At 37.3% G+C, this 16,433-nt stretch overlaps 1 protein-coding gene across 1 annotated transcript in view; it reads right to left on the reverse strand.

The window, feature by feature from the left end:
- LOC131784678 (uncharacterized) overlaps positions 1 to 16,433 on the reverse strand; it is a 34,115-nt gene that overhangs the window by 14,178 nt on the left and 3,504 nt on the right. Inside the window, exons 7-28 of the mRNA XM_066172199.1 lie at positions 15,779 to 15,951; positions 15,358 to 15,533; positions 14,977 to 15,051; positions 14,454 to 14,629; positions 10,877 to 10,952; positions 10,258 to 10,344; positions 9,753 to 9,994; positions 9,419 to 9,530; positions 8,962 to 9,183; positions 8,477 to 8,596; positions 8,197 to 8,286; positions 7,527 to 7,658; positions 5,780 to 6,033; positions 5,450 to 5,552; positions 5,023 to 5,139; positions 4,670 to 4,932; positions 4,224 to 4,320; positions 2,795 to 2,873; positions 2,171 to 2,449; positions 1,380 to 1,642; positions 535 to 696; positions 69 to 191 (exon numbers count right to left, since the gene is read on the reverse strand). Of these exons, the coding sequence (XP_066028296.1) occupies positions 69 to 191; positions 535 to 696; positions 1,380 to 1,642; positions 2,171 to 2,449; positions 2,795 to 2,873; positions 4,224 to 4,320; positions 4,670 to 4,932; positions 5,023 to 5,139; positions 5,450 to 5,552; positions 5,780 to 6,033; positions 7,527 to 7,658; positions 8,197 to 8,286; positions 8,477 to 8,596; positions 8,962 to 9,183; positions 9,419 to 9,530; positions 9,753 to 9,994; positions 10,258 to 10,344; positions 10,877 to 10,952; positions 14,454 to 14,629; positions 14,977 to 15,051; positions 15,358 to 15,533; positions 15,779 to 15,951 (3,421 nt within the window). The remainder of the gene's footprint in view (positions 1 to 68; positions 192 to 534; positions 697 to 1,379; positions 1,643 to 2,170; positions 2,450 to 2,794; positions 2,874 to 4,223; positions 4,321 to 4,669; positions 4,933 to 5,022; positions 5,140 to 5,449; positions 5,553 to 5,779; positions 6,034 to 7,526; positions 7,659 to 8,196; positions 8,287 to 8,476; positions 8,597 to 8,961; positions 9,184 to 9,418; positions 9,531 to 9,752; positions 9,995 to 10,257; positions 10,345 to 10,876; positions 10,953 to 14,453; positions 14,630 to 14,976; positions 15,052 to 15,357; positions 15,534 to 15,778; positions 15,952 to 16,433) is intronic.

Genomic DNA, 16,433 nt, shown 5'->3' on the forward strand with positions numbered 1-16,433 from the left:
AAAACAATTCCACCATAATCTAGTTTTGTGAACGTTTTTGCATGAGTTTAAAAAAAAATTGTTTTTACCTGGCTTGACATGGGCTAATCTTGCCTCTTCATTTGTCTTCGTTTGCTTCCATTGTGTGGTGCTCTTCTTGGAATTGACCCACCCACAAAAGCCTTGGCGAAACTCTAAACAGCCGCCGTTTACTTGCAAGTAATAGATAAAAACCCTTTCAATATATTTGAAAATTTAAGCGCCGCTCATGCAATAAAGAGGACATCATTGAGGAGAAAATTAGAGGTGCAGATAAATTTAAAAGTGGGTAAAAAAACGAAATAAAAAGCTTAAAGGTAATAAACATTGCAAGAGAAGAAAGGAAAAATTAAAAATACCTAAATGGGCGATGGCTAGATTGGTGGATTGAATGATAGCTATAGATGGGCCGATGGAAGAATGAAGAAATGGATAGAAGTGTGAAGGAATGATAAAATACTTCAAATTGTAATTGTCTTCAAAGTGCATGAAAACTATTTTAGCTTCTTTACTCACAGGCACACTGGCTCCACTTCGAAATATTGTCGATTGAAGAGGTTTGGCACCCCAAGGTCTCTGTACCCATGCAAGAATTGCGATGCTTGTTGTTGTGTGAAAAAGAGAATTTGCAGCATCCATCAATGGTACTTTGTACTGGACAGAAAGCTCTTGTTGGTCCTGGGTAACACAGAGGTCAAAGGAACATCTATCTCACTATTGTTCTATTCATAATAATCATCACCATTCATAAAAATCATCACCATTCTCATCAGCACGTTTGATTTACTTGCTATCTTTCGGAGATTTATTGATAAGGCAAAATACGACATTTACGTGAATATTATTTTCTAGAAAACGCCACTTATTATCCCACAGGTTAACGAGTCTTTTTCTCTTACACTGACACTTTAATTTTGAGTTCAGTGAAACTTGAATACTATATTGTAAGTTTATCCATATAGTAGAGTTCAAACACACATTTGAAAACATTATTCGTTGTTTAAGGGGAAATTTGGGCTGGACAGTTTCAAAAACTGACGTAACGTGAAAAGAAAAGTTAAATTCAACATGTAAAGGTGGGCGGTAACACCTCAGTTTGATATTTCTATTGTTGGCTATCGACGTTAAATAACGCTCCACGCAGTTAATGTAAACCAGAACAAAACATGCTTGAAATAAAGATAATTCATTGTACTAAGGCCTGGGTATGTTCATTTGGCATTTGCTGTCACAAACAAAGTTTAAGTGAGTGTCTTAGAAGCTCCACAAGAACTACCTTAAATCTCCCTTTACTCTAAGCTGCCAAAGCTCCACTGTTAATGAGCTAACGCTTCAAAACAAAAATAGGAAACAAAACTTACTGTACAATTTCAAAACTTCCCCTGGTGACAGTGTGCGTAACAACACAGACAAATCCCTTAATGAACCACGCAGTACTTCCCCTGTGTCTTTTTTCAGACCAATTTCATATGCTGTGTGAGTGGTCAGCTTAAGATCAATATCCGCTCCTGTATAAGTGGAAGTACTTTCTCCAAAACTTTGTCCATCAAGATAAAGTTTTCCTTTGAGGTCTTGACGGTTCCAAGTAAATACCAAGTGCATCCATTCATTTTTTCGGATATGTCTTTCAGAAAAAATTAATCAGAAATTCATCAATAACTGAATATGCAATCTTTTTTAACTATGTCTATCATTATGGATTGTTCTATTCATTTTTAGGCGCTTATCAGCCAATTCAGTATTGCTTCTGTAATTTAAACAACTGTTTTAAAATTTCCTGCTTAGTGGCCATAAATGATGCATGAGACTTAAAATTTACCAATAAGATTTAAGAGCATTCGGAGCGATTTACAGTTGTGGCACTGAAAGAAAAATAGAGCCAGAAGAGTGTGAGAGAACAATTTCGTTTCAATTAACAGTGTTTAAATATCCTCTGCTTGATGCTTTGCGAATTTTTGGTAATTCGGAGTAGCATCCAGGATTCCTTTTCTCCTTGAAGTATATAGAAATGGAACACAACCACCCCCCTCCCCCCCAAAAAAAGAGTAGGAACAATTTAGCAGAATAATAAGCATGTAAATTAAAGAAAAGAAAAAAAGGAGCAAATTGATAAAACAAATGAGAAGCTACATGAACCAAGTAATATACAAACCCGGAACTAGACATAAGTAACAAGTCTTGTACATTTCCCCCTCGTCGCAAAGTAACATGCACCTGGCTGTTAGATACATACAGTCGGAACTGGAAAGGTGCTGACCAATCAGATAAAATATGTTGCAACGACTGGATGTCTTGAAGGTTAAAACGGACTGATATGCTAAAGTTGCTTCTACGTATGTTAATTGCTGGAATCTCTGCATAACCAGCTTGGCCGTCGAGGTGCAGAGATGTAACTCCATCTTCAGTTCTGTAAGCAGCCGTTCTTTGTAGCCTAAGAAGGAAAGCATCAGTCAAATCGAGCGTACGCCTACAGATCTCGTTATTAAAAAACTTGATAATTTTAAATTATTTCTATCCCTTTTAAGCTACAACTTTTATATCGCTGGCATTTTAACGTGATACAATGATAACTAGGTGGCCCATCAACGTAATACTACAGGGGCCAGTGAACACAGATTATGCATTGTCGCATGAAGAATGCGTGACTTTCTCACTCAAGGTGAGTTATGTTGAGATGTGTTATATGTGTGCCTCAATTGCAACTAACCTTTTTTTTTTGGAAAATTTAATCCCTCTACAAAATGAAGTATAATATTTTTCTTTGCATGCATGATACCTTACATCCTTATCAGTGCCATCTAGTTTCCAGAAATAACCAGTATTAAAAGGATTTTTTCCATAGTCTTTACTTTCCTCTGCGACAGAAAAACAGTTTTTCAAATAAAACTAATAATTGTTTTGAATAAAATCGCATTATAAATCATCGCATTACATACCATTACAGGAAACAGCAAAAAAGTGCACACTGATTTGTAATGGCTGATTGCGCAGCTCAAAGACACTTAGACTTAAGTCAAAGAGGGAAGACAGGAATTCTCTGGACGTAATCATACTTTTCCTTTAAATTTTTGGACAAAGTAACGTATAAATCATAACAAATTATATTCATAATCAACCCCTTCCCCTTTCAATTAGGTTTGTGAACAGAAAAGTAGGACTGAGGGTTGCAATTGGCACGCTAGCCATTGATGTACAACAACTACTTTGAAGATTGTAACAATCAATGGCCTTATATATGATCTGGGATCTGGTATATGATCTGGGGATACAGTAAATATTGACCTAGTTGTTCATTGATAATGTAAACATTATGAATATCTAAGTCAATTTGATGTTTTGTTAACTGTATGTTAAAAAATAAAACCAGATAAAATGAGATTCTTTTCAGTGATATAAACTGTGTTAGTGGGAAAACATCATTTCGATAAATAAAAAATCCATTAAAGGCATGTAGTTCAGCGCAACAGAATATTAAGTCTCCAGATGAGCTCAAATATTTTTTCTGCAGGAGTCCTTTTGAATGTGATTCTTTAAAAGAGCACAGTCAATTTCTGGAGACGAACGAGGGTCTTTGTGATCAATTTAAAAAATAATATTCAGAACTGAGTAAAGGACAAAATTATTTGGAGAAGACTCGAAAACTTAGAGGGAAGAGCAGTAATTCTTGCTTAAGATATGAGATTCTGCATAAATGGATATTTTCGCAGGAAAAACTAGTATTCTAATGGCAAGAATCAGACATAGATAAGCTTACTCTCATGAGAATTCTTAACCGTGAGAAAAGACACACAGTTCTTTCCTAAAGAACCACATTTCTTTTCCTCAGAATTATAATTCTCCTCTGGGGACGAAGAATCTGAACATATAAATTCTTCTCCGAAGAGAAATGTATCTCTCATAAAAAATTGATTTCTGTTCAAGAGAATTGAATTTAAGAGTGAAAACGGCAAACGAATAACCTCTACCACGAATTAAAACATTTGAATAGTTATAAAAGTATCTTTGGAAAGTCACCACTAGCAAATTGACAGCGTGGTTCGCCAAAGCCCATTCATAGAAAAAACATCAAACGCATTATTTAAATTCAGCAAAACTTCAAATGAAGAAATCCTTCAACCATATTGTTGTAGCAACTTACGAATGTTGAAACAAATCATGCAGGCCAAGGCGTGCTAAGATGTAGAATGTCGCAATGTGCTACAAACCTTTCCAGGGTATAATGTCACAACTGTCAGTTTGAAATACAACATCGTCTATGGCAATTGTCATCATTTTTGAAGACTTCAATCCTAGAAATGAAACCTGTTAAACCAAAATAAATGACGTTTAAGACCTCTAATAGACGTAACCAAGGCTGAATTTGAAGCTTTAACCTTGAAAAGTTGCATCAAAGTGAAAGATACGAACTGCTTGTTGTAAATAAAGCATCTCTTGGCCTGACAGGATCTGATACCTGGTATGACTGAAAGACTGGCTGGTAGTTCATAGCTGTTGTTTAATCACATGGTAAGCTCCTTGAAAATACTGAGATTACCAAAAAGACAAAGTCTAACTAGTAGTTAGTAAAATTTGGACAAAAACGCTATAAAAGCATTATAAGAAATTAATTACATTCTCTACAAGTGCGTGTCTTCAAATCTGCTTTACTTACTTGGTAGGAATCTGAAGATGAAATGATGGGCAAACGAGCAAAGGTCCAGATTCCTGCCTTAGTGGAAGTCAACAAAGTCATTTGTGCGTCGTTAGAAATTAAAGTCACTTGAAGAGAAGAAGGTCTTCCTTTACTTATGTAATACCAAAACTGCAAACACTTCCAACCCGCTCTAGCGGAGATATGTGGGCTTGTTAAACTTCCGTAACATCCTGCCCCTCCGTTAGCCAGACTTGAACATCCTTTGTCATAAGTAAAACCGCCTTTAAAGAATAGGAGCAAAATATTGTTCTTGCATTCTTTGAAATCTTTCAATTCTTATTTATTGATATGACTTAAAACTATTGACCTACCACTTGTGCCTTCCCAATCCCTTAAGAAGAATCTCAAAGGGGAAAACTTGCTCATCAGCCATGTTCCTCTGGGCTTCCAATTGCAATGACCTTGCTCAAATAGACATCCGGGGTTTTCTTGAGCAGAAGAAGAGAGATACATTTCTTAGCCTTAAATCTTATAAATCTTATAAAACTGTTCTATTTTGACGAGCAAAATTTAATTGATTCAGGAGATACTATATGGTACATGTGGAGCATGACTTAAAACCAAAACCTTACACTCGGTCACAATCCTATTTGTAAGTAAGTCGTTGCGTTTATCCTAGATGATTTGATTTAAACAGAATACTTAGCATAAGTACCGCCGTTGCAAATCATTAAATGTATTTTTAACGAATTATATCTTTCTCAGTTTAAGAAACATGGGATGAAATAGAAAGCTAACCATTTCCATATACGGTTTGACAATTTTCTCCATCCAGGATGAGAAGATCATCTAAAGCAATATCTCCATGAACACCATTTCCACGAACACCCTCTATCATAATCTACAGGAGAGATAATTTTTAAAGCATTTTTCAGGATTTGAATAATAAAAATTATACATGCAATCGTTATCGATTGTTGGACCCATCGTTGTTAAAGTTGGTATATAGTAGAACTAGTTCATTGGTGTGAATTTGTATTCCAAAGAAAACATTATGACGGACGAACAAAAGGAACAAATGACTGAGATTCCCTTTGAAACTGTGAACAGTAATAGCGAAACTCAGACCTTGTAGCTGTTAAAAACGTCTTTGTATCCAACTTGACCAAAGAGCCAATCAGCACCTTGCTGGCCAGTTTGACTCCATACTATTATCCTTGAGTCATTCTTCAGGATCACTACATTTAAACTGCCCACGTCTTTTCCTTTCATATGATACCAAAACTGCACACATGTTGCTATGCCAGCACCGATTGCATAACTAGTCAAGACGGCGGCGTCACCAGCACCATAGTCTGATGCCTCAAGATAAATGAACCTTCCTGTGAAAAAGTAAATGGAATTCAAATGAATGAACTATAAAGTAACTTAGAGGGTGATCATTTGTGTGATGGCCGCGATGCGTATGATGTTCTGCTTCGTAAATGTTAAGTCTATTTGGACTTGTCTTTGATCTTTTATTCTGGTTCTATGCTTGGTTTTGGTTTCGCATCAACGAGACAACCTTTTGATTTTCAAAAGCAAGTGATAGTGAGGCCCGAATTTCAATTAGACGGATGATACTTTATCGTTTTTTCTTTCTTCAAAGTACACGCGGCGAAGGACGTTTACGATACTAAAACTCCGACAAAACACAGGGGCTGTTGACTCGTTTCAACTGCCTTTAAAGTCAGGAGATATTCATCCAAACCATGGATGAAGGAAAGACTGTTAAATATCCTTGCGGTGGGAACAGAAATTTCAAGAAACCCTTTCTTATGCCCAAGACTTAAAGAAAGTTGGATACAAGCTGTTGATAATAATCTAGTGGACAGCGCCTTTTCTCATAATACCCTGTTACATAAACTGAAGATCAAATTTGGAATCGGGGGCAATCTTCTTTCTTGGCTTACATGTCATCTGAATCACCGGGCACAGGTAACGGTTGTGAACTCCCCTCAGTCGGAAGAGCTACTTATGATTTGCGGCTTCCCACAAGGATCAGTGTTAGGTCTATGTTTGTTTGGCTTGTGCACCAATGACATACGACAGTTTACTTAACCGTTGAAGAAGCATTTTACCGACAAACAACGCGCTTGACGAGCTTCACAAAATGTGCATGACTAACTCGCTAACGACAAAACTCTTCAAAATGCGAAGTAATGTTGTTACACTGGGGATCCTTCATTGGTCCATACCCTTTGGTTACCATTGGTAACGTTAGCGTTGAATGGGTATGTCACGCAAGGTTGCTTATTTACAAATTTAAGTGTGACCTGTGTGATGCAGGTTATGTGGGTTTTTAAAGCCGCCATCAGCACCAACGTGTTCAAGAACACAGAAACGCGACTTCATTGATTGGCAAGCATTTTGGCGACAAGCATTCTTTGGCCCTAAGGGATCTTACAAAGAATTTTAGTTTTTTAAAGAAGTGTACGAAAAAATTGGACTGCCTGCTTTATGAAATGTTTTTATTTAAGAACTGAGACCTGCTCTCAATGTGCTGTCGGACTCAATTCGTCAGTTTTTATTTTTAATTTAGTTTTTAATTAGCTTCTAATTATTTTTTCTCTCTGCATGTTCTTATCGTTTGTTTACATTTCCAAAAAAATTTTGTACTTCTTACAAGCATATGTATATTCATCGTGACATTTACTTGAAAATGACCGAAGTTTGATCAAAAAGTCATGTTTTACCGTTCATTTTTATTGTCAAAAGTTTTGCGAAATCGCGATTGATAAGGACATTTTCCTCTTGACCTAAATTTTAAGGTGATTCTTACTTACATACTTACTAACTTACTTACACAGCTAACTGTCCTCTCGGCAGCACCCACCTGCAGGTCCATATGTGCTATGGTCATAGTCCGGTCCAGTATCCTTTGTGGGTGTTGAACCTGAGCCAATGCTCCATCGAACTTTGGAATCTTCTGTCAATCCACAAAGGCCATCCTGGAAGTCGCACTTAGCTACATAAGACATTATAAATCGATATATTATAATATATGTAATATATTATATAGCAAAAGATAGAAAAAAAAAAGATGAGCAAATAGGGGAAAATTTTGTTGGCTACAGGGATTAAGCTTTGTACCAGTGGTTGCCTTAACGGTGGGCTTTCTGGCCTCATACAACTGTTATAGGAATTTAAAATGGAGGAACGAGTCGTTGTGGTCTTGATATGTAAAGACTATATCGGTTTCAAGATAAGCAGAGTATGAATTGATCAGACAGAAAGTGGAGTTTCCCCCAACCCCTCTTTGATCGGCAATATCACAGCTTTCAAATCGTTTGAGTTTATTTGACATTTTGTTTTATTTTTTTTTCTGGTAATAGCCTGGCGTTGCTGGTAGAGTTAAACAGGTGCAATTGATTTCTATCGATGAGCACGAGTAGCTAAAAAATTTGCACTCAACAGTTGCTTAAAGCCGTGGCTCAAGTTAGAATATTAACTTGTACAATGAAGTTGGTTGTGGCCATCCCTATTGGAAAATCCAGGCATCTTACCTCTGTTCCCACTACATGCATGCGGAGATGTAACGTGCGTGTAGTTAGGTTTTGCACATCCTAAATCTAAAAGTGAGCAGTTTGAATAACCTGAAACGTGAAAACAGAAAAGTAGCGTAGTTTCATAACCATTAGACATAACTAAGTGTGTGAAATTATTTGAAATTACTTTCTTTCCAATGAATCATGATGATCCATATGACACCAGGTGCAATAGACAAACCAACATCATCCACAGTTCTTTGAGCAAACCTGAAAGTGCATTAAAGGAAACACTAACCACATATAGATGGCTCATCCGTACCATCCTCACAGTTTCTTTTAAAATCACATGTTAAAGACCATGGAAGGCATTCACCACCAGCGCAGGAGAATCTATTTTGGGGACAGCTGCTTCCTTCTGCAAAACAAAATTCTGTTAAAAAGTGATAATAATAATAATAGTAATAGTAATAATAATAATAATAATAATAATAATAACAATAACAATAAAAAGGAAAATATTCTAAATATGTTTGCTCCTTTTCCCATTTTTAGAATGCTTGGTTTGAAAGAAGAGCCTTTCAGCCGTTTCTTTAGTAAGTTCATAGAATACATTTACAGCCAACATATGTCGTGGCACATTAGTACACACAAAGTCGTGAACATACAATTTATTGCACAAACCCAACAAGAATTGATAATAGATAGGGCACGAAGCGCGTCAAAACTTGTATACCTTAAATACACACTCCACGAGAACAATGCATTTCAAAAGTAGCCTACCACATCTGGATTCGTCAGATTTGTCCTTGCAGCCCTGCTTTGAATCACACAAGTCATTCTCGTCGAGACATTCTCCAGTTGGACAAATAAACTGAGTAGTAAGGCAGTTACAATTTTTTTCATCTGAGTCGTCCACGCAGGCAGAGTCACCATCGCAAACCAATTCTTTGTGAATACATTGTCCGTTGTCACACTGGAAGCTGTTAGCTTTACAAGTGAAGTCTGTTAACGAGCACAATACACAAAAGGAATGATTATTTGCCTCAATTTACGTTTCTCTAATGATTGATTAAAAATAAAGTTTTAGTTTTAAGTTGAGTCAATTTTTCAAACGAAATGAATTTTTTAAAATTTTTTTCCATGTGTAAAACCAATTAAAAGGTATAAATTTTTGGGTCACACACTGAGAGTCCACTTGGCACAACTAGAATATTAGCAGATAACCAGTTTTCCGTACCTGGTGAACTATGAGGTGGAGATCGCTCACATGTTTTGGTAGAGATTGTTATATTATCAACAGCTGTTCTGTGCTGACTTGATGATTGTTTCCCCTCAGCAACTATTCTTACCTGCAGGTAACAAAAAGTTGCTTTATTCAACAGCTTGATAAAAAACTTGATAACTTGTTGTTTTAATGGTTGCCGTTGTTCAATTGCACCTTAATTACACCCTGAAGTAAACGTTCATACTTCAATCAGTTTTTGTAGTAAAAGGCGCTAAAAGAGTGTTGTTTTCACGCGTCTGGTGGATTTACATGCAAAAGTAACTTGGTAAGCTTTAAAATGTTATACCTTAAAATTCTCGTCTGTCATTATTGATACTTTTCCATTGAGCCAGGCACTACCCTGGTACCCAGTGAGACTCCAAATTGACGAATTTGCCTTCGCTATCAGGATAATACTAATAGATCCATAATTAGTCGGAAGAAAGTAAGAGAGGGTTAAACATAACCCAAGTTTCTGGCTCATAGAATTGGTGATTATCCAGGGACTCTCAAGAACAGCCGGTCTGTTGCTTTCGTGAACAAGGATCCCTGTAGATATTGAGAAAAGTGGGAATGTATCAAAATAGTTAAGGAAATAATTGCACTTCATAGTGCTCATAAAACTATCACATATCTCGAAGAAAACAATAGCACTTTGTAGTGCTCATTGAATTATTACGTATCTTAGAAGAAGAAATTGAATGCAAAGTCAAGATTAGGTATCAAATAGCCTAATACCTATAAAGACTACAACAAAATTCCCACCAAAAAGTGGCTGTACGTCGCTGAGCGTCACTCTATCTCTTTTTTACCTGACTCAATCGCAAGTTTCCATCCTTGATCGATATTTATCCAAGAACACAAGTCAGAAGTGAATCTGCAACCATTGATTTCCAAAGCTATCCGTAGGACGAAACAATTTTATTATTTTATTTGAAGGATGTGATATCGTCATTAAAGAGAAGAAGTTTCAGAGGAGAAAAAGATAAAACTGATAATCATCCTTATTAACTATATATAATTGTTATAATTATCAAAATTATTATTGTTATTACTGTTATTATTATTATCATTGTTATCGTTATTTTCATTGCTGTAATATCATTACTATGGTTACTATTTCAAAACTAATACCAGCAATGGAAGCAATAACACATTTAAGGTCAGGAAAATTCACATATAAATCCAGAAACGATCAGTGTGGTTAAAGATACGTGAACGATCTCAAACATAAATCATTAAAAGAAGAACCCTGGTTAAATGAATGAACAAATTGACGAAGCCGAAAAGAAATAAGCAAAAACCAGGGAAACCACATTATTAGGCATTCAAGAAAAAAAAGATGTAAAAAAGGAACGAACTGAGAGAGTAAGAAAGGCAAGAAGAAAAAGGCAAGGAATATTGTTTTTTAGTTGTTGAAACTTGTGTTACCTTTAATATGCACCTCGCCGATTTGCCTATTTATTTCAGTTAAATGTGATATCTCTTCCTCCAATCTATATGAAATCTGAGGGAAAGATTATGAAATTAAAAGAAATTGAAGTGTTTAAAAAAGCCTCAAACGGTTCCTAAAAGGATGTTATGGCTTTGTATTCCCACATAGTAAGGTACTCAACTATGAGCCGGTAAATACTTTGGGAATTGAAGTCATATTAGAGGAAAATTCCTCGTTAGATTTCACATGAAGAATAGATATCTAACAAAATGCGAACCTACTTTCCAGGTGAAAAAAAAGGTTTACACGGCCAAATTAATGTCCCACGCGCACTATTTTCAGTAACCTTTTTAAATTGTCTGGTAAGGAGAGGCTAGGTAATGAAGCTCATAGTTCCCAAAGGCTAATATTTTCAAACATCAATTCATTTATTCTAACGATCGATGAAGTAGTATCCAATTGAACAACAATGTGTACTTTTCATCGAACTTCACATAGACGCCTGATTTGTACCCGAGTTCATTTATGATACCGAAGCAAAGAGAAAACACGAATCTAAACAGAAGAAAGAATAAAGGGGTAAGTTTCTAAAGAAACTGTGGTGCTGCGTCGGTGGGAGAGTATAGCAGGTAATTTAGTGTTAACAACTGGGTTGAAAACGTAAATTAGCCACCGTAAAGGGTAAAAAAGCTGACGTTTCGAGCGTTAGCCCTTCGTCAGAGCGATTAGAGGAATTGTGGGTTGTGTGTGGATTTATATGTAGGAAGTGGAGCTACGCCATTGGTGGGAATGCAGTGACGAGAAAACAGGAATAAATTAGTTGAATGAAAAGCGCTCGTTGATTCCGTGGGGAATAAGGGTGCCGATTTGGAATATAAATTTTTGTTCTAGTGTTTTACGGCTTTCCGAACTGCCTAGATGTAAGGAAAGGCCGCAAACTGCCATATGCTGTTTAGAATGATAAGGAAGATTAAAGTGTCTAGCGACTGGTTTGGATGCGTCCTTGTCATTTCTTTCCACATCGCGAAGGTGTTCTCGGAATCGGTCACCCAGTCGTCTTCCTGTTTCGCCGATGTATAACTTATTGCAATAAGTGCAAGTTATGCAGTAAATAACATTGGCGGAGGTACACGTAAAGTGATCAATGATCTTAATGGATCTTTTGGGTCCCGATATTTTCTCTACGTTATGAATGAAAGGACAAGTTTTGCATCGTGAGCGAGCGCATTTAAAAGTTCCAGATTGGTCATAGGTTTGAAATGAACTCCTGACTAAAAAGTTGCCCATGTCGACAAAGGCGGCGCAGTTGTTGTTTGGCGGGCCGACCTCTATCAAAAAGAAGCCTTGCGGCAACTTTCTGACACCTCCTTTTATGCCAAAGTCGACAAAGACCTCACTGTAATTAACCAAAACATTGTCAAAAATACGATTAACGATCTTATAGCTAAACAAGAATTGCCGGCCACTGCTAAAAATCTCATCATTACTACTCCTAGAACTTCATGTATTTACTTTTTACCTAAAATCCACAAACCTAACAACCCAGGTCGACCCATCGTTTATGCCTGCAGTTGTCCCACTGAACTTATTTCCAGCTATTTAGACAAAATTATGGCACCTATCGTCAAAACTCTACCGTCTTACATTAAGGACAGCCAACACGCACTTGAAATTTTTCGTGACTTTAGTTTCCTCGACCAAAACAAACTTATTTTCACCATGGATATAACATCTCTTTACACTGTCATTCCCAATGACGAAGGTCTCCGGGCCCTCAAACATTTTTTTGATCTACGCACTGTTAAAGAACCTAGCTCTGAAACACTGCTCCGTCTGGCCGAACTAGTACTCACACTCAATTGTTTTTCATTCGGTGGTAACTACTACAAACAAACTAATGGCGTGGCCATGGGTACTAAAATGGGACCCAGCTACGCCAATCTTTTTGTAGGCTTTATTGAACACCAATTTTTTAGCCAATACCACGGCCCAAAACCTCAACTCTACGGCCGCTACATTGACGATTGCATCGGCGCTACCTCCTCTACCAAGGAGGAGCTCACTCAATTTATAACCGCCGTCAATTCCTTTCATCCGGCTCTTAAATATACCTGGCAAATTTCCGACACTTCTTTGGCTTTTCTAGACATCAAAATTTCAATTGAAGACAACGGCTTATGTACTAGTGTTTACTACAAACCTACAGATTCACATAGTTACTTGTTGTATTCATCCTCACATCCATCACACGTCAAGAACTCCATACCTTTTTCACAGTTTCTCAGACTTCGTCGTTTATGTAGTGACGACTCTGATTTTTCCGAAAAATCAGAGGCAATGTGCCAGTTTTTCGATAAACGCGGCTATCCTGTTTCTGCCGTTCAAGCGGGCTACCACCGTGCCCAACTAATCGATCGACAGGCAGCACTACAAACGGCCGAGAAGGAGAACACTGACCGCATTCCATTTACTCTTACATTTCACCCTCACAACCACGCAGTTAAATCTATCATTCTTAAAAATTTTAAATTACTCCAAAACGATTCAGAGACTGGCACTATCTTTTCGCAACCCCCACTTATTTCATTCAAACGCGACAAAAACATAGGCAACTTTTTAGTCAGGAGTTCATTTCAAACCTATGACCAATCTGGAACTTTTAAATGCGCTCGCTCACGATGCAAAACTTGTCCTTTCATTCATAACGTAGAGAAAATATCGGGACCCAAAAGATCCATTAAGATCATTGATCACTTTACGTGTACCTCCGCCAATGTTATTTACTGCATAACTTGCACTTATTGCAATAAGTTATACATCGGCGAAACAGGAAGACGACTGGGTGACCGATTCCGAGAACACCTTCGCGATGTGGAAAGAAATGACAAGGACGCATCCAAACCAGTCGCTAGACACTTTAATCTTCCTTATCATTCTAAACAGCATATGGCAGTTTGCGGCCTTTCCTTACATCTAGGCAGTTCGGAAAGCCGTAAAACACTAGAACAAAAATTTATATTCCAAATCGGCACCCTTATTCCCCACGGAATCAACGAGCGCTTTTCATTCAACTAATTTATTCCTGTTTTCTCGTCACCACATTCCCACCAATGGCGTAGCTCCACTTCCTACATATAAATCCACACACAACCCACAATTCCTCTAATCGCTCTGACGAAGGGCTAACGCTCGAAACGTCAGCTTTTTTACCCTTTACGGTGGCTAATTTACGTTTTCAACCCAGTTGTTAACACTAAATTACCTGCTAAACAGAAGAAAGGTCGATCAGGAATTTCAAGATAAGCTAAGATGGCTATTCTACTGTTCAGTTTGGAACTCATTGCTCATCATGAACGCAGGTTTTTTTCCTAATTAAGCGTGTCACCAAACGATGTGATAATGGTCAGCTTGACCTCCAGCCTACAATTCTGGCCTGAATACTTAGCCTAGGTAGCCAATCACATTGCAGGAATCATCTTAGCTTTTACGGCTCTCCCTTGTCTTGCCTTGATTTAAAAAAAGCATGGTAAGTTAGATCTTTCACCGAAATATGAAACACTGATCCTGACTTACGTTTAAGAAATAGATTCCCTCTTGAAGCACAGTTTCGAGTGTGGTATTGAAATATTTTTCTTGACAATCCACTTTCAAGCTGCTGTCAACGAGACTTGTTTTCCCAGCAAATTCAAAGTAAAGTTGAATAGGACACATTGGGCAAAGTAATCCACGACAACAGTGTTTGTAAGTAGCTGTACCAAGGTAAAAATAAAAGTTGACTTAAAATATCCATTAAAGTATCTTCAAATATTTTAACGCAATGATACGATTTATTTTGTTATGATGTGTTTAGGTCTATTCTGACATCAGTACAATTTTTCCTTGCTTTAGTCTCAACAGGCTGCATATTTGTCGCCATATTTCTCTATTGAAATCTGCTACCGGGGTTACCTAACTTGATACTTCCTTCCATGTACAGATGACACAATTGACTATGTCTCCACCTTTGATGCAAATCCTTTTATCTGGGTGAAACCATTTGTTTATGTTGGGGGGGGGGGGGGTAGGGGAGGGGAGGATTGTAATAATTTAAACTTACCCTGGATGGAAAACTCTTGACCAGTCCTGATAACTTTAGGAAGGAAATCCATCTCAAAGTCTACATAAGTCACTCCTAAAACGAAAACCCCGCCAATTCATACTCAGCAATAATAAACCAAGCGGGAAATAAAGAGATGAAAAATCATCTTCCTTAATTTGCTTCATCTGCTTCTCCTGAACGCTCCCACGACAGCAAAGTAGTTCATAAAAACTGCTAATAACATTACTCGAAGCTTGACTCAAAGACAGTTTAGTAGTCAGAGCACAATCTTCATAAAAAAGGAGCTGTGATTACTTTCATGTTTGACTAAGTAAAATTAATACTATAAATAAACCACTTTAATAACCAGTAGTGTATTCATTAGTCTATCCAGTTTACCAGGCCGAACCCAGAACAAGTGTGCATTTTGAATGGGACGCTCGTAAGTGCCGTTTGGTAACTTCATTCCCACTGACAAACAGTCTTTCCCAACTCCTTGTTTCATGAGTGTTTCAATGAAATAGAAGTGGCATTTACTCAACCAAATTTCTTCAGAAGTCTGCGATGAAGGGTACCTGGATACAATAAAAAAAAATTCCTGAGAACTAAAACTGCAAGTCATAAAAAATAGAATACTAATTTCAATTTACAAAGTTCATCGTGAAGAATGTTGAAGATGGTTCTAATTTCATCGATTCCTCAATCCAAGTGTGAAGAACAAACAAACGAACAAATATTAATTAGATCCCTTGCTTAAGAAGCAATGTAACGTTCCACTCACAACCGTGTATAAATACTAAATCAAAGAAATAGTTCTTACTTATTCCACTGATTATAATCCGTCCAGTAGCCCGACTTTAATTCAGCCAAACGCTTCTTGCCTGTTTCTTCATCGTTTTCATCCACCAAGTTGTTCACTTGGGGCATGTGAAGCCATAGCTGACAAGCATCGTCACATGCAACGTAAAATGTGTAATTTCCATTTTCTGGAACCTTTTGAGAAAATTGTTTACGCATGAAATGTTTTCTAGTGGACCACAGTGTAGAGCGCCGGACTGCCGCGAGGGAGGTCCAAAGTTCAAACCCCAGACTAGACTAACACTTGTTTGGGATAATAACTGTAAGATAAATATCTAGAAATTTCTAGAATACTTTGTAAATGCATGTAAGGACTCAGTCGTGTAGTAATAGCAGTTTTTGTTGTTGTCGGGAGTGACTAACACGGTTAGAAAGCTATACCGAGAAAGAATTAGTTGTAGAAGATTGTTCATTTCAGGGAACTTTGGAGACAGCGGTGAGTATGTGTTAGAGATGAGCTTAGATATAGGCAGCGGTGGGCTTAAATAAGTTTATCGAGGATAATCACTGTACCGCCATTAGGAGTCGCTCCTTAGTAATAATATTACAATTTGTTTTAATACAGTAGTTGGTTGGGTTTCTTGGAGAACACCGCTTAAATTATACCGCAATAGTCT

The sequence above is a fragment of the Pocillopora verrucosa genome, chromosome 9 (genome assembly GCF_036669915.1).
Source record: "Pocillopora verrucosa isolate sample1 chromosome 9, ASM3666991v2, whole genome shotgun sequence".
Taxonomy (NCBI): domain Eukaryota; kingdom Metazoa; phylum Cnidaria; class Anthozoa; order Scleractinia; family Pocilloporidae; genus Pocillopora; species Pocillopora verrucosa.